This window comes from Gallinula chloropus (genome assembly GCF_964237585.1).
Source record: "Gallinula chloropus genome assembly, chromosome: 2".
Classification (NCBI taxonomy): domain Eukaryota; kingdom Metazoa; phylum Chordata; class Aves; order Gruiformes; family Rallidae; genus Gallinula; species Gallinula chloropus.
The window spans coordinates 141194684-141213579 of NC_140086.1; the positions used below are offsets into that span (position 1 = coordinate 141194684).

Genomic DNA, 18896 nt, shown 5'->3' on the forward strand with positions numbered 1-18896 from the left:
AACACAGACAGACTCCTGGGTTACTCAAATTCTGCTCTTGTGCTATAGCTTCAAAGGAAAGACTTGCCTCTCAGAATACTGGGCATGGGTAGTTTGAGTCCCGCCAGTGTTTCAAATGCATAAAAGGTACGTTTCTGTGTAGAGACCCAAAATCAGGAATTTAATAGGTGCACAGCCATATGGTTTTCATTCAAGTATATAGCTTCTTACCTTGTTCAGAATCTCCAGTAAATTCCCCAGCAGCCACTGAGTACCCTGTTTAAAGATAAATTACAACTAAAGCACTTGATAAACCATTCTTTAAAAAAAATATGCCGGGACAATCAGATTTATCAGTTCATCTGATCATGAGAATGCAAGTTTTCTAACATTAGAAACTGTGTAGAAAAAAGGGATAATTATTTATCACATTATTATGAATAAATTAACAGGAGGTCTGATGTCTGATTCTCTGGGCAACCTGTGCCAGGGCCTCAACACCCTCACCGTAAAGAATTTCTTCCTATTATCTAATCTATATCTACTGTCCTTCAGTCTACATCTATCCCTTGGAGTGCAAGGGATGCATCTTTGCCTTCAATGTCCACTGTGTATTTTCTTAAATTATGTGAAGAAAAATCCATCTCACATGCAGAGACACATGAATATCATGCAAATTCTTAGAGATCAGTACTACTATATAAAGAGCCTTTTTCCTATTTATTACATAATATATTCAAATTGACTTTTGTTATTGTTTCCTTCAATTATATTTTTCAACAGCAGTGAGAATAAAATGAGTATTTGTGCAGTACTGTACAAAATGCAGCAGTACCCAATATTACCTATTAAATATTGAAATAGTCTTTAATTACTTTAAATTCAATCCATCATTTTGGAATGAGACAAAATATAAATGGTAAACTTTTTAGTTCTGCTTAAGAACCCTAATGAGCCATTGAAGATCTCAACTTTCAAACCCTGCTGCTGTACATAATTTTAAGAGTGTTCACAATCCCACTGAATTAACTAGCATGCTACTGATTTGCTGTTGTGCTTAAGGCAAAACATGTTTAATTATCTCACAACTGGGACATTAGTAATTTAGGGCTTGTTTTCACATTTACATAAGCTCCATGTATTTAGACCATGTTGCTAACTGACAGATTGCTTAGCTTACCCATGTAGTTGTCGTCATATGAGGGTGGTGCCACTCCTGTCTGCTTCTCTCGTGTCAGTTTCCTCAGAATATCCTTGAAGGAATAATTGGCAATGATATCCGCTACACTTGCAGTGATTACTTGACCTGGATTCAAACAACTTGATAAATGAAAGGAACATAAAGGACAGCCACTCTCTACAAAGCAAGGCCAGCAGAACATCAGGACAGAGTTACAAGGGATAATACAGCACAGGTGCAAAGAGTAGACATCTTCTCTCAGTCTTTCTCCATTATTACTCTAGAAGTTACAAGAGTACACATAAATCAACAGAAGGCCCTGAGACTCCACTGAACCATCCCAAAAATATTTCCTGACACATTTCAAAGTGCTGATTCAAACTGTAGTCAAGCATTTTCAGGCTCAGCTACCTTTTGATGTCGTACAGTCCAAATGTAGTGGACTGATGGAAGCAATTCTCAGTGGAGAATTCAAAGCTATGAATTCCCTATCATCATCATCAACTAGATCTTCCTCCTTTAACAGCAGTGCAAAACCACACATCAGTGAGGCTGGCACCTGGCAAGCTGGTAGGCAGAGTCTGGGTAATCAGCTATATCATACATGTCAAAACAGGTTAAAGCAAAAACACCCTCTTTACCAAAACCACTTCAGTTTTTATCTATGTAAGAAACTACACCTTGGAAACTACAGTGATGCCACAAATAAACTAAAAATGTATGCAGATAGCAATCAAGGTTGCATTCAGAAACAAACAGTAACAAAAACTTTGAAAATATTACTATTACTGTAAAAATATTAAGTATTTTTAAAATTGCAGTATTTCTAGGGAGAATGCCAGCTTATTAGTTAAATGACAAATGTGCTAAAATGCCAGTATCTCTACTGGTTATTTCTATTTATTCTGCTCCTCATACAACCTACATTCTGAACTTTCCCTGACTTATTTTTATGCTCAGTTGCTTGTTAAGCAATTCTTCTGATTTACATTTGTTGAAAAACAGGCCAGAGACTGGTTATCTTAAATTGAGAAAATAATGGAAATCTAGAACAACATTTTCCACAATACTTTCTGCTTCACTTCTTAGGTCAAGTTAACCAGCCAGATGAACATACCTTGCCAATAAAAACTACCAGGCCCTCCTACTATCAGGTCTCCATTCTACAAAAAAGCAGAATTTAATAAAGTTACACAAGAAAAGAACCTACCAAAACTAAGCATGCATGGGAAAAACAGTTTAAATGAGAAAAAGAATATGAGAATTTCAAGGAAAGGATGTAAGTGTATGGTTGTGTGGGAAAATCCACACTTAAAGTTAAGATCACCTGACACATCTTCACTTCAGCGAAAGCTGCATTTTAGCCCTAACGTAGCATTCTAAAGAAACACAGTCCACATAAAGGTGGGTCTTCACATTCAGTGAAGCAACAGTAATGCTTTATAAAGAAATACACTTTTGTCTGTCCTACAGTGAGGTCTTTACTCCTCTATTAATTATGTGAATATCAATGTAGCTGCAGAACACCAGAAACAATGGCAATGATCAAAGTTTTGTGGGGTCCTGGTGATGAAATAATTTGAGTGCAAACAGATAAAAGGGTGTTGAGTGCAATATTTCTTTTACTAATGAAGCCACAAAATTTGAGGCATGTTAAGGAAGAAAGGGCTTACAACAACTACACAAAACTTCCCATATGCGACAGCACGGAGATAAACTCTTGATCACTAAGACAGCACTTAAACACTGGGGATATGTCAGAATTACATTTGGTAAGAGTATTTCACAAGCAGAATCTCACCTTGTAAAAATCTAAGCTGAAACCTGCTTGACAAAAGCCTTGTCCTTCGGGATCTGCATTGCCTGCAATCGTGAAGATAGAAGCATTTTACTGATTTCACAGTGCATACGGAGAACAGCCTACACACCCCTGGAACTGTAAGGCTGTAAATGCAAAACTACAAAAATATGTGAAAAGACATGTATTAGAAGAAGCAGAGCATATCAAGACCTTCTACAGGACCCTGAACATGCAGCCCCCTTGTGAAGATTTTTGAAAGACTGGACCAGTTAATTGGGACTTTCTCTTCTCATGGCCAAGGAACAACCCTTGCAACAACTATCTGTTTGAACTTGCCTGGAGATATAAAACAACTCAACAAGAAATCCTGGAATGGTCACCGCAGTCTGCTCTGCCATAAACACAAAAGTATGTGTGTACTAAGGCATTCTCAAAAAATGGCAACATAGTGGATGGGTCAGCATGTGTCAGTGTTTGGACAGCATGCAGCTGATCTGTTCTATGTCAAGGGAAAAGGGCTTCAATGAGCACTGGAATGTAATGTAGCACTGGATGCATGTTTGTACACACAGAAACATCTTTCCTGCTGCTGCCCATTTTTATTTCTAGTCTCCAAATTCTTATACAATTTTACAAATTGGGTTGACATGTATTTTAGGCTTTTCTATGAGTGCTGGAGTGCTGGAAGTCTGCAGGATTGGGAAACTGAGAGCAGGAATGGCTACTTGAACTCTCTCTTCAAATGGCATAAACCTTTGGCAAAGCACCAGTGAGACCTCAGAAATACATGAAACAGATCTGATGGTCATTACTTCTTACAGATTCAGCTCTTTCTGTACCCATTCATCCAGGAACAAGGATTAGGCTTTAAAGGAAAGACTTAGTACAACTCAGTTTAGAACTATACTATAATGTGAGAAAAGGAAAGCCACAGAGTAACACTGAATGTACATGGAAATGTCTCACGTTGCTACAGGTGTCCAGATTTTCTGGTAGGCCATGGAAAGCATTATCAGGCCACATTATCAGGCATCTGTCAGATGTCAGGAAAATCTAGTAGCTACATGATATGATGCTGTCTCTAGAACTTCACAGGAAAGAGACCTTCTAATTATGTGAAGTAAGCATCTACTTTTTCTATAAAATGCCTCTTATTTTCTTAGAAAAATAACGCATGAGAGAAGGCAGGATCAGAGTTTGCAGTAGAGAAACAGTTAAAAGGTGTGTTTTGAAATTAGCCCATGTGCACATTGCAAGAATGCTAGCTGCAGTAGCAGGGTCTCTGTACAAGGGGGACTGTGACAAAGAACCACACTCAGACTTCTCGTGCTACTGGCTAGCACATGCAGCCCTAAACAGCTACCCAACTCAGCTGAACTGACCAACACCATAGCCTGGCTGTGAGGGTTTCCCCTGGAAGGGACAGGTGCCCATCATATTTGCTCTTACACGTTACCTTCAGAGAATTGAAAGAACAATTCTCTGATCTGTGAGTGCAGAAGCTGCTGCAACCCTGGCCCAGTCCAAAGCTCAGTGAAGTCACTGGATACTTCATGTTGATTTTAATAATTTGGAGCATTGAGGTAATGAGGGTATTAGTACTCATCATAAACACTTAGACATAGGATGCTGAACAGGATGAACAGGATGTCGTAATCTACTGTGTGCCGTTTTCTGCAGACTTCTAGGTAAGGGAATGTGGTTCTAAATACACATACAGGTTTTCCTTATTCCTCAAGAATTAAGGCCCAGAGATGGCTGCAGCATCCTCAGAATATCACAGAGTGTGAAACAGCAGTGCTAACGTTTTTTCCATGCTGCAAGTCCTTCATAAATGAGCTATTGTGGATGATATTGGCATGAATGGTAATACAGGCTTGTGTGTTTCTGTGCAGGGTCTGGTCTTCAGATGGTGATCTTCTGATGAGAGATTTATACTCAACATAAGCATGAATAATTGCTTTAAAACGCTGTCTGGTTCTTATCTAAATCAGTTTGCTACATTTTAAAGCCATTTAAATTGAACCAATTATATCTCATCACTATAACTGCATAAGCTTAATTGACTTAATTTCTCCTCTTTCAATTACACAATAAAGCATCCAAGTGCAGGCGTGTAATTTAACGTCAATTTTTCTTTAAACACACATCCAGTGCCATGATGCCATAAAGTAATCGTTCAACCAAGACTGTGTGAAGACTGAAAGGATGGAGTGCAGTATCAATTAATTCCTCCAACACGAGTTTGTTCCTATTCATACTTACTGTTGCGACAAGGTGAATATTCAGCATAGGCACTGAAGTTCTGAATTGCTACATAGCAGGTGCCAACGGGATCTTTCTCAGGGCTATCTTTAAGGGTTCTCCAATGATATAAGGGAGCACAAGCCTATTAAAACAGAAATGATGTCACATGTACCTTTCACACACTTATGCATCTGGCAAAGGTTTTTAATAGTGTACATGGATTCTCTCTGGTGGTGTATCATTCATACAGCAATGATCATAACATATTGACAGAAGAAAATGCAGGACCACTGCTTCTTATAACCTGCCAGGAACACTGCTTCTTTTCATTATAACCTGAAAAGCATCGTCAATTTTTCACTTACAGCCATTAGCAGATGAACTCTGTCAGGACTGCAACTCACATTTAAGCATATGTTACAAATACCTTCTTAGCCTGCTTCACAACTAATGGTTGCCCTATTACTGCTCATTGCACAGCATTTGATCCCATAGTTTAAGATGTAGATCACAGACATTCCTACTTTTTGCCCTGATATGTCTTAAGACAATGAGTGTTGCAGAACTGCTATGATTCTACTCAGCAGAAGGAGATTTGTCAGAGAGTTGTGTCACATTGTCTATCACAATCATCAGATTGTCTTCTTATAAACCCCTGTTTCAAATCTTTGGAGAGATGGTACAGTGATAATACATTCAGCAGTCTCTGAGTGAGCAGGTTTTTGCTAAGTAAGTTTTGGCAAGTGAATTATTATTTAATCTTCTGTGTTATTGTAGCAGTGTTACAAACATGACACTGTAAGGATAAAAGATATACAAGTTGTGTAGAGAGAGACATTAACTTTTTTGAAAGTAATTTAGATAATTGGAAAAACAAAAAGATAAGCTGTCAGGTATGCAAGTCATTCATTAGGGGTTCTTGTGCCCTAAAACATTTGAAGTGGCTGGGGAAGTAGGGAGAAGACACTACCTCTCCCTAAACCTTGCCTGTGTAAGATACAAAGAAATCCTTCACTCATGTCCTAGCTTGCCTTACTTTTCCAACCAGAAACCTCTGGCAAGGCACGGCTATTATTCACATTACTGTATAAGCTTTCGTTCTGCAATCTGTTCCAGATGAACCACTGTGCTACTCAGAATTTACCATAACAGTGAGAACTTCTGGGACAATGGTTTGAGGAACAGGGACTCTTAACATGCCCCTGCCTAGAACCAGAGTGCAGCAAGGAGGTGTAAGCATCCTGTGAGGGTGATTTGAGGTACATTTGACATCAAGAAAAACAGATTGAAATAGGAACTCAATATAACCATAACTGTTGACCTAATCCAGTTTACTATCATATTACCATGCAGCTACCAGTTACTGTGTATCTCTAAAATACATCCACTATCTGTTTAAAATAAATCATCATTCACTTCCGTAAGAATATGGCATTCTGCTGTTTTCACAGGGCAGCCGGTTCATCTTCACTTGACCAGTTTTTATGGACTCCTTTCATTCTCTGAATTACTATCTGTTTTTATAATTCAAGCATAATCATAGAGTTGTTTCCATAATCCACACATCGAGAGCTATTTAAGATACACATTTGAGAGAAATACATACTATCTCCAAAATGAATACCAAATGCTAAGACTTACCACAACTTTTTCTTTATGAGCTTTGACTGTTGCCCCAAACCACTGATTTGTCTTAAACTCAATAGGCTCCCTGGTGCCATTGACTTTAATTTTCCTGTTGTCTGACAAAGAAAGAAGCAGTATGTTGACATCTTATTTTAAAAAAAAAGCTTTACTCTGTGAATTACAGACACAAGTGAACAGCTTAATGGATATGTTACATTGCATCCACTGTCACCATCCTAGCAGCTTGACAGAAAACTGACATTCTAGCATCACTTAAACTCTTCACTGGTCAGTGGAAAAAAAGCTTAAATTCACATCAGAAAATTCAAAATAATCACACTTCAACTTCAGAAAAAAATACAAAGGGCTGGAGGAAGAAGCCCTGTGTTTTCCTGAGGTGGGTTGATCTTAACTGGACAGCAGGTGTCCAGCAAGCTGCTCTATCACTCCCCTTCTCAGCAGGACAAAGAGGTGAGAAAAATAAGAGGGAAAAAACCTTGTGGGTCAAGATAATGTCAGTTTAATAAAGCAAAAGGCTGTGCATAGAAGTAAAAGGAAAACAAAAGTTTTATTCTCTACTTCCCATCAGCAAGTGATGTCCTGCCACTTCCCAGGAAGCAGGGCTTCAGTACCTGTACTGGTTGTTCCGGAAGACAAATGTAAATAACAAACACCCCCTTCTTTCCTCTCAGCTTTTATTGCAGATCAGATGCCATACAGTGTGGAACATCCCTTTGGTCATCTGGGGTCAGCTGTCCTGGCTGTGCGCCCTCCCGAGACCTCACCGACCCCCAGCCTACTGTTGAGGGGGGTGTTGGGGACACAGCCGTGATGCTGTGCCAGCCCTGCTCAGGAGCAGCCAAACCCTGGTGTGTTACCAACACCTCACTCACCAGCAGTGCACAGCACAGCGCTGTGAGGGCTGCTGTGGGGAAATGAACTCCATCTCACCCAGACCCAATACATCCCCCTTGACAAAAAAAAAAAAGTTTACCTAGAATTTACAATGAAGAATTAAGAAGTATCTACAAAAGCAGGTGAAAGTTTCTCATATGTGGCAGAAAGTTTCCATGTAAAAAAGCATGTTCCATAATTAGTTTTTGTCAAACAAATGACATTTCTCAGCATGCTTATTCAAAGACCAACACTACAGATAGCAAAGGAGGGTTTTTTTAAACAGAATTACATGTGTACACGCTGTCACAAGAGAGAGCTTCTTAATGTTGCTTTATATACACTCTTGCAGATGTCAGCATAAGAGAAGCCATCTGGGCAAAGACTCAGGCCAATTATAATGCATTTCAGGTTTTAATAAAAAGCAGACATCCCTTCCTTTCACCCTTAGTTCTCTGAAGTAAACTGATTTCCCATATGTTCATGAGCTATGCTCTTCCCTTACCAGTCATTCCTAATGAACTTCTCCATTTATACATAAGCAGGGCATTACTCCTTCCCCCTTGTATCTGCATTCCCTTATATTTGTTTCTGGTTCCTATCAGGAGAGATTTCATGAAAATCAATCCTTTTTATTCACTCTAAGTGAAAATAAAACCATATACTGTCTACCTTGGAATGTTAACCAACCCCCTCACCCCTGCACACACAGACAAAAAAGAAAAGAAGTAATATCAGGTTATATTCTATGGATTTACATACTTTTTTTTTAAAGTGAGGAAAAAATGCAGCCACCACTTGAAAAAGCCAACACTTCCTGGGATTTGCCTGACACGAATACAGGAGATACCTGAATGCTTTTCTAGGGTGTTAGGTTACCAGTTACTTCAGCTGATGGTAACCTCATAAATGTTACAAGTATAAACTGAATTAGGAAGCAAAATGCATTGTATTTGGAAAACAAGGGTCCTCTATCTCTGTATTTTTTTCTAAAAAACATGAAGGAAAGGTGAATGAGAACAAATCTGTAAAAGTTTTAAAGTGTCTGAGATAACATCTTCCTTCATACAAATACTTGTTTCTGTGCTGCACCAGTTATAGGGGCTAGTTCGGAAATCTGTGTTTTGAGAGATGAGAGATATAAATCTCAGGAATATTTAGATCTTAAACATTCAGGAAGTATAATTTAAAATCACTAGAAAAATATTAACTTTAAAAATACATTTCATTTAAGTTAGGCTTAAACTTTAAGAGTGTGGGAGATAGCAACTTTGACACACTGCATTGTAGGAACTGCCAGCATCTACCTAGTTGTTGGCAACACCACTTCTGATTATATTCTCCAGCGAAGCCTGAACCTTTCAAACTTTAAAGGTTTCTTTTTTCTCTTTTTAATGCTCCAACAGATCTGAACATGATCAATGTCCACAGATGAGGTCTTGATAGAAACAAAGCTTTTGAAGCTTGAAAATCAGCCACGGTCATCTTACAGCAAGCAGCCAATCCTGGCTCTGCAGATACTCACGACCAGTAATCTAACTTAAAAAGAGCTTACATTTTCAATCAAACCAGCATACTTGTCTACTGGCAAAGTAGATAAAAACTTGGATGTTAGGTTTTAAAACTACGACAACTGTTTGCAGGATTTATAAAACCACAGCTGAATTTACCAGCAAATCTGCAAAAACTGTATGCACACGCCCCTAGCCTATTTAATAGCATATGGTGCAGTATGAATCCTTCATCATAAGGCAAGGATTTTCATTAACAAATAATTAATAAAATATCACTGACATAAAATTGGTAAATAGCTCTTTTCCCTATATAAACCTCTTTTCATGGAAATGTATGATCACCATTGTTCAGAATCCTTGCTGAAGCTATGGAGTCATATTCCAAGTTTCTGAACTTGTATCATAAAACACTGTGTAGTTTTTATATATAAAAACCAATCAGTATTTCAGATTGCTGTAAACCAGCTATTGCTTCCCCTGTAACTTTTCCAAAATGAAGCTAACTTGTCTGAATACATGTTTACTGCCATTACTGTGCCCCAATTGCATTCAATTAGACAACAAGGCTTGAAATGAAGCCACTGTAAATGTTCACTTCCGAGCTAGTCATTCACTTAGACCTGAGGACACAGTTCTTCTCCTAAAGCAAATACCTGAGAAGGTCAGAAGAACCATGGCCTACAAGTACCTAATTATTTTTTCCCAACTGCAGCTAACCATGGATGACCAGCTTAGACTAGACCAATTTTAAAAAAAATAAAAAGTTTTATTTCTGTTTTGGGTACATTCCTCAAAACTGTGTTATCTAAGTGTTTCAAAAAATAACATGTCTGTATCCTGACATCACCCTTACATGACAGGGAACTATCTCTCTCTGTGTTATTTACGGGGATCTGAGGCCCGCAGGCTAAGCGATGTTTCTGTGAGACTTGGCTTGAATTCAGGTTGCATTCAAATGTCATCTTTTCGGGATAAGAATGCCTGGCCCCTTTTAGGAAGGAGTCCAGGCTATCCTGTACCGCAATACGTGACACTAGTGCAAGGATAGCTAAAATGCAAGGCAGCAGCTGGGCTGGGCACACAACGCCTGAGCCTGTCTGAAGAGCTGTCCGGAGAGTGAGTGCCTGAGTACCAGCTGGATTGCTTCAGAGCCAGCCTAGGAGCTGTTCCAGATGGTCAACAGTCTGAACGACTCGCAAATTTGGCTTGGAAGTCAGCTCTGGAGACACTCTTAATTGTACTGCCTAAGACTGTGCTGCAGACTAAGGGCCAGACAACCAGGAGCATGCAGAGATATGTATAAATATAAATTTAGGTGTAAGGTGATCCTTAAACTACATTTCAGCATCCCAAAAGCATCTCATTTTCTACTGCAGGAGCCAAGACTCCCACACATTGGTACTGCCCTACAATTCAGCTTCCGAAGCAGCTCTAGATATTGATGAAACATGATTCTCAAAATCAGTGTTCCTTCACCCAGCCTCTTAGATTTGAGGTACCCAAAGGGAGATACGCCCCTTAAATTGCCAAAGCAATAGCTGCCCAACTAGAAAAATTTTACCTCAAGCAATCAAAAGCAAACCTATGTAAGAACAACAGTGCAGAGGCTAATCTTTAGGAATTAAAGCCTGAACCTGGTACAAGGGTTAACGCAAACCCATCATCTGCACACCTTTGAACAAATTTGGCATGTTCTATGGAGACTGTTCTCCTCTCAGTCACTGAGTCAGCACATTATAAACTAACAGGCATGAATCAAACATTACTCATAAATACTTCTTTGTTGCAGAAATCAGGATCTGCACATGAAACAGATGTATACGCAATTATGTACTTGATAACGGCTTATTGTGATTCATTCAGCTTTTGAAAACTAGAAGTAAAAACTGCAGCATCAATTATAATTTGAAAATACTGAAATTAACAAAAGCAAATAAAAATATTTTAATCAAACTGAACACAGGAAAACAATGCTTCTAAGCAAAGCAACAAATCTGGCTGTGTAACACACCTGCAGTTATTACAGGCAAGTTCTCACTCTCCAGCAACTTTGAAAAGTGTTATCCTTACTTGCTTCATGTGTGTTTGTCTGTAAGTACTGGTACTGGATGCACACAGGTGGACATTAACCAGGCATCTGCAGCAGGCTGTTACACTGCCCTCTAATCTGAACCTACTCAGGCTACATCCAGGATGGCAAATCCCTTTCACATATCTGTTTGGATATATATGTTTGTGTGTGTATCCATGCACATCCATCAAAATAAATATAGATAATAAAAAAGATATATTTCATATACTTATACATCACTATATATACACAGAGTAGAGTTGAATAATCACCTCCACTTATCCATATTTATATAAAATGGTAATACAAACATATAAAACCAACAAACATTTGTCTTTATATAAATATATAGAGGTCAAGGAAAGTAAATATCTCCCCCACATGGAGGCAACACCTGGAATGCTATGTACAGTTTTGAGGCACCAGTACAAGACCTGCAGGTGTTTGGCACAGAAGGACCTATTTGCACTTCATCCAGTGCTCAACAGGTAGAGAGAAGACAGAGTCAACATCTTATCTGAGGTGATTCTGTCATTCTGTATGCAGCAAAAGGAAAAGAGGCAATGGACACAAGTTGCAGCAGGGGAATTTCTGATTAGATATAAAGAAAATACTTTTCACAGTGAGGGCGATTAAGCACTGGTACATATTCCCCAGAGATGCTATGTCATTTCTATCCTTGGATAGTTTCAGAACTTGTCTACACAACACTTTGAGCAACCTAATTTAACTTTGAAATCAGCCCTGCTGCATCATCAGGGTCCTAGCTTACAGAAAGGGAGGGAAGGGTTTGTACGGGCATACATGGTCCCATACTCTAGATGAGAGGGGATCTTGTCAACCCTATCACCATGGCAGGGTGATATCTTTTGTGTATCACTACCATCAAAGATTCCGATGATACCAGCCATTAGGAAGTAATGATAAGTCACTAATGTTCACAGGGTCGTAGATATTAGATGCACATGAGAAAGGCAGAACACAAATGCAATGCTAAATACTATGATCCAAGGAATGAGGCCAAGAAAATGCTTTCAACATTAATGCTGGTGGCAAAGGACTCCAGAATGCTTAGAGACAGTGAAGATATGCCAAACCCTTGCACAACAAGAAGAGTTGCTTCTATTTTTAGATTTATCTGATTCTGAAAACATCTATTTAATTTCTGGTTTTTATTGTGCTTTAGATGCTATTCATATGAGTTATTTTAATTTAATAAATCATATCAAGAAGCTTTATTTGGACTTTCATTCCATGAATCAAGAAATAAAGAATCATCAAACCCAATAGGATTTTTTCCCCTAAGTACAATCTGATCAAAACCAAATTAAGACCTCAGGGCTTGAACTAACATAGCTAAGGGTATTTTTTCTCTTCTTTAGATAAGGCTGAGACTTATAAAAGAAACTCAAGAGGGTCTATTATAAATCAGAATGCTGCAAGTGAACCATGAGGCTCCAGATAAGGTCTTACTGGCACAGTGGACTGAAATGTGTCAACATTTAAAAGTACAACAAAGTTCTCCCTCAGCAGTTTCTCTTGAGATGCTAATTCTGTTTTACAACAGGATTCTAAGTTTTCCGTGGAATCTTACCATCTTTACAGCTAATGATTTTTTCCTGTAACTAAACCTCTTGAGTCCCACAATACATCCTTTCCTTATGCAGTACCTGGGTTCTGTTACAATCAGCTCAACTTCTGGCTAGATTAGCTCATGTTTTTTATCAACTACACGCTTGGCCAGAACTGATCTACATCCCCCTGCCCTGTTTGTCTTCAGAGGCTGCTCAAGCTTTCTCCAGCTAGTTTAGAAAAATGTAACTGATTTTACTAAAAGTGGTAAAGAAAACACCCCAGTGACTTCTGGAAACTTAGGAGAAGTGCTATCTAAAATTCTACCTTTAGGAGTTAATTTAAAACATAAGAACTTGTTGCCGTCTGTTAAGTATTACAATTAAAAATGACCATCATAACGACTTTCTGAAACCCGAACTATTGCTTTTTACCAGATTTCAAATGCAATAGTGCACTTCAGGGGGCATTTAAGTTTGCTTCTGGCTGCAAGATGCTTTGAATGGTTCAGAAGTTCCCCGGTTAACCAAATGGGAAGAAAGTTTTCTTCATATTGCTCTCCTGCTACCCCTCCTGGCAGCCGAAGGGAAGAGCACCCAGTTTGAACAAGAACTTGGTAATTCTACCTCAATGCTAAAGCAGAAATAAGTCATTGTAAGCCTTATTTCATAATGGAAAAACTGAAAAGGAGAAGGTAGCTTTGTGTAAGTAAGAGAAGACAGATCACAACTCTTTAATATAATGCCAATGCTTGTTCTCCTGTCCTCTCATTGAGTTTCAAAGAGTATCACAGCCTTACACTGCAATGCAACAGGAGCAGGGAAACAAGGGGGAAGAGTCTCTGCCCGTCAGTCCGTATCTCCCGGAGTAAGGGGATACCAAAAGTCCTTCCATTATACTTGATCTCAGCTTCCTGCTGCAATGGTGCAGCTTAAAGCACCAGTTGTGCTCTCAGGGGCAGTGCTTTCAGCTTCTTCCCAGAGCCTTGGCCCCAGCCCCTGGATTTAAAGAACAGCAAACACTGGACTGCAGAGTCAGTGCTCGATCAACAGCAGGAAACATGGAGAGTTCCTGCTAAAGCCCCTTCTTGGCTGGATGCCATAGCACTGGCCAACCCATATGGGAATGTCCGGTTACATGACTTGCTTATGGATGGGTCAGCTCAAATCCTACAGCTTGTCAGAGTTCCCTCCTCATTTCCTTCTCTGATCCTGTCCCTTCTTGTGAACAATATTTTATCAACAGGACCAATTACTGATGTTAGTTTGCATGTAAATCATCTCATTGCTATGGAAATCTCTGGATTAGCTACTATGAAGAAGAGAGACAGGTGACCTGAGAAATTAGTGACAATCTGGGAGAACTGTCTGTAGAGCATTTTCAGCTAGGAGGTACGACTTTCAGGAATGGACTTTAGATACTCCTGCGCCTCTGTTAGCTCTAATTAAGCCATCTTCTCAGCAAAGCCATTTAACTGACACGTTTCCACATTAACAAAAGTTATGCAGCTGCTCATAGCACTCAGACCAGTTTGGGCATCCTAACCTATACTCAATGCCACAGTGATGATTTCAGTAGTAGTCTTGGTTTTGAGTAGTAAGGAGCTAGTAGTAAGGAGCCCGGTCTGGGTTTGACAGATAGAACACGGCACTCAGAAGTAACAACACATTTTTTAAAGGTGTTTTCACATCTTTTACTGGGAATTGAGTGAATACTGAGTGTTTCTGTTGGGTATACATTAGTAATCATTGCTATGTCTACTCTCACATGATCTTAGTTTCTGAGGAAAAAAAAAAGGAGCAAGAGAGCTTCACAAACCCTAAGGATTTTTCTTTTGTCGTTTAAAGCTTACATGACACAAATCATAGAGTTTAGTGCAGAGAGTCACAGACTGTGTGATGACAGGAAGGCTAGCTGCACCTTGCCCGTGACTCTGGGTGCAGCCTTAGTAGTGTCAGATCTCCCATCCACTGGGGAACATCACATCTATCTTACACCAGTGACAGGATGTCAGGTCCAACGAGGCTCAGCACTTGTATTCTCCCTTCAGAACTCTCTGGCATGCAGTATATAGAATAATTGTCTTCAACTTAAAACTAGTTATTTTAAAAATTGATACTTCTTGGAAAGAAAAATAAAACTCTTCAACAAACAGCCTTTACAGGACCAAGGACCATCCTATCTCAGCACTTACCATCATAATATTAACCTAAACAAGCCTAAGTTTTTTCACAGAGGTGACTATCACTTGGTTGCCTCAAATCACTTTCTGAATAAGTGCATCCTCTATCTAAGGCAATATACCGTTTACAATTTTAACACATACTTTTTTCTTCCCCTTCCCTTTTCTACCCTTCCTTTCCCTTCCCTGCCCCTCCCTCCCCTTCCCCTCCCCTCCTCTTCCCTGCCCTGCCCCGCTCTCCCCTCCCCTCCCCTCCCCTCCCCTTCTCCTTCCCCTTCCCCTTCCCCTTCCTTTCCCAACATCTATTCATTAAGTAAACACCTCAATATCTGTAAAACACAGACTAACCAGAAATGAGTACAAAGCAGCTCCACACCTGTAACACCGTGACACTAAAAAATGTCCTGAATCTTGACTGAAGCCATCACAGAACACTAGTCAATGTCCTCAGTGTCTTCATTAACAGCATTAATACAAATAACATCGAAGCATTTGCAAATGAAGGAATGCTTCTTGAACTTAGGTCTACTGTTCTTGTGGAAACAGGGAGATAATCTCTACAGTTATGTATGAGTCTTCCCAATTGGGTGCCCACTTAGGCGCTTACTTGTGGCAGCAAAAGCACTGCATGTTCCCTCCTCAATGGGAGAACACAACTTGCACTGAATGCAACATACCTGAGCTGCTTTTGTGTGCCCAGTCCTCAGTAAGGGAGGATGTCAAACCCCCATGCTCAGATGTAATTTAAGCCAGTGGTTTTAAACCACTTAGATTTTTTGATCTCTTGAATTTTTACCACACAGTGGAAATTTTAGTTTCTGTGACCTGCAGCAATTTCACCTTTCCACCTTGGGATACAGTGTATGTGAAACTGCTTTTCTTTCACAAATTCTTTAGAGTTTAGAAGTCCTCCATTGAACCCTTGTGGCTGAAAAATACTGATTGTTGGGCTACTGCCTTTTAAGTGTTACATTACACTCTCCCTTTCCACTCATTTTTTACTTCTGAATTTAATTAAAAATGCTTTCAGTTATTCAGCAGTTTCTTTTATTGTGCTTAAAGAATCTAATTGAAACAGCTGATATTATTTTGTTAGAGTGGAGAAAAAAGTACTTAAAAAGGGAATCTTTGGATAAAAATGCATCAAAATTAAATTTTCCAGCTCTGAAGCAGCCTCTGTAGTTCTGTTTTCTTTCAGAAAATATTCTCAAAGCTTTCCAAGGCTATTTAAAAATCTCCTATGAGGCATGAAACATTAATCTTTAAAATTAAAGCTGCTAGAGATTAATTTTCAGCCTTCTAACAATTATTGGGTGTTTTTGTTTTGGGAGAAAGGATAATCTTGTAGTTAAGGGAATGGGAGGAAGAAGAAAAAAATCCTGAGTCAGTTACCAGTCTCATCACCTACTTCCATGTGATCTTTAACAACACAGACTGACATTTTCTCTTTATTAGAATATATATAAAAGTGAGAATATATATATATAAATGGTAATAGCAGCATTTCTGCTATTACCATTTATATTTTATTTTATTTCTGCTATTTTTCTATATGTTACAGGGAGAAGGTATAGTGAGTACCAGGTGACTGTGCGAGACACTTGAACTGGAAACACCCCTTGTATTTACTAAGGACTATCTGGGTCCCACTAGGCATGTGATGGCCAAAGACTTCAAAAGTGTGTAACAGACTATTTGAAATAGTACCACATAGGATAGAGCTCATGTGGACTACCCTGTTTGGGGGAGTACTCACTCCTGCAAGTATTTTGAAGAGTAAAAACTAACATGAAATATATATCCATACTTCAGCAAAAGGAGACACCTGAAGCAGATTGGAGATGGTCTTCATGTTGCTGTCAGTAAAGCATTGGGGTTGGTACAAGCTATGCAAACCTTCCCGTGGTCCCTGTCTACAAGGGCAGTTGGCCATCACTGAATGGTGTGAAGGGACACCTTTCCTGGCCTTGGTACCAGAATTAGACAGATGATAAGACTGTTAAACCTGCCTATACTGCAGTCCCTCCTCCAAGTACAGTGCATTTATATACAGTGGGCTCTCTCTGGCTTAACTTCAGCTGTCTACAAGTCAGCAATCTACCCAAGGGGTACAAGCAACTACCTCAGGTAGACTGAATGAAGTACACTGTGGAGATTCCAAGCTGAATAGTTGTGTGACAAGGTCCAAAAGGCATTGCTGTACTCATCAGCCTGTGTTTGTGCCTTAATTTGAAACACAGTTTCTGCACAAGGACATCTCTGCCAACAGTACTGAGTTGTCCTGAGTTTCTAAGTCAACTTTCCTGGAGTTTCCCACAGGAAAGCCAGATGTCCTTCTAGGTTTCACCACTAGGTTTTCATTAATTTTTTTAAAAGCCCCTTTAAAGTTCAGTGGAATTTTCATTTGTTTTTTTAAGTTTTCTATTCAAACACAAAATTACTTTGTATAGATAGTTTATTCCACTTCTGTAACATGAATCATCTAATTATAAGAGGGAAAGACAGGAATACTTCCTAAACTGGTTTGTTTTAAAGATGTACACCTGAGCATATTACAATAAAAATATTGTATGCATTCTGTCTATGCCTGTACATTCAGATTTATAAATAACCACAGGCTGTACACAGCATTACTTTCCCAAGTAGCAACATACACATACAGGAGCCATCTCTTACACTGTTTTGAAGAATAGCCAGCATGATGGGTGGCTGGAGCTAGAAAGGGTAAAGAACTGCACTGGCTGCTTGCTGCATATAAGTAAGTTCTCCTAATTTAATTTGTGCCTTCAGAAAAAGAAAAAATAATTGTATTGTGTTCATATTTAAATAAACCACAAATCTTAGGATTAACTATAACCTACAGAATCGTATCTTTTGCTTAATGATTAAACTGTCAAAATCTTCCTAAATAAAGGAATCAGTTTTAATGTCCCTGCAAACACTAGGTTTAAATTATTTTCAGGACCTATAAAGAGACAACAGAAAACATAAACAGCCTGAATTGTTTAAAACGTGTGTTCCTTCTAATTAAATAAGAAACATCTGTCTTGGGAGTTTGGAAATGGATACAATCTATCCACATTGTGCCTAAATCAGTTTGCGTCTAGCCTCCAATATTCTGAAATAATATTCTTTCTTTCTGAAAAAAAAACTAAATCAGCATGTGACATGAGGTCCTTTATCCATCAGAAAGACCGACAAACCCCTCGGTAAAAACACCGGCGGTTCTGAGATTTCCATGATTCACCTTGGTGTGGGAAACGTGGGTTCTGGGGTTTTGCCTTCTAGGCACTCAAAAAAAAGGAAAAAAAGGTATTTTCAGAATGAGGAACCGCCGCAAAGCCCTTTCATGTGAGCATTTAAGAACAGCAACAGAAAAAAGCGCGGTGGTAACTGCTGAAGATGAGCAGCGAACCGCGCCTGGGGTCACGCTCCTGTTACATCCCCGGGGACCATCCTACCCTTCCCTGCAAGCGCACTGCACGCAGACCCCCGGGAGGGAGACCTCTTCAGCGAACTGCAGGCACTCAGCAGAGTGTCCCAACCAGAGCCAGCGCGGGGGGAGCTTGTGCCGACGGGAGACCTGCGCACCGCGCAGCAGCCGCTGCGCTGCGGGACGCGGCGAGTTACTTACTGGTGTTATCAAAGGGTATCTGCCTGCACTGGGTGGCGGGCCAGGCGCAGTAGTACACCGCTCCTCCTTCCACTATGTCTGGCTGCGTGGTGTTGGCCTTGGGAGCTCCCACCAGGACACTGACTCTGCGGAACACACCGGGAAGTCACCGGGGCGATCAGGACCGACGGGCGGCGGCCCCGGCGCAGCGGGCCGG

General features: G+C 39.7%; 1 protein-coding gene across 1 annotated transcript in view; it reads right to left on the reverse strand.

Moving 5' to 3' along the window:
- The window catches only part of ITGA8 (integrin subunit alpha 8), a gene marked incomplete at both ends in the record, with an annotated part of 102609 nt that overhangs the window by 83298 nt on the left and 415 nt on the right, over positions 1–18896 (reverse strand). The window contains 7 exons of the mRNA XM_084280496.1: positions 211–255; positions 1160–1285; positions 2277–2322; positions 2961–3022; positions 5226–5349; positions 6849–6949; positions 18701–18825. Coding sequence (XP_084136622.1) covers positions 211–255; positions 1160–1285; positions 2277–2322; positions 2961–3022; positions 5226–5349; positions 6849–6949; positions 18701–18825 — 629 coding nt within the window. The remainder of the gene's footprint in view (positions 1–210; positions 256–1159; positions 1286–2276; positions 2323–2960; positions 3023–5225; positions 5350–6848; positions 6950–18700; positions 18826–18896) is intronic.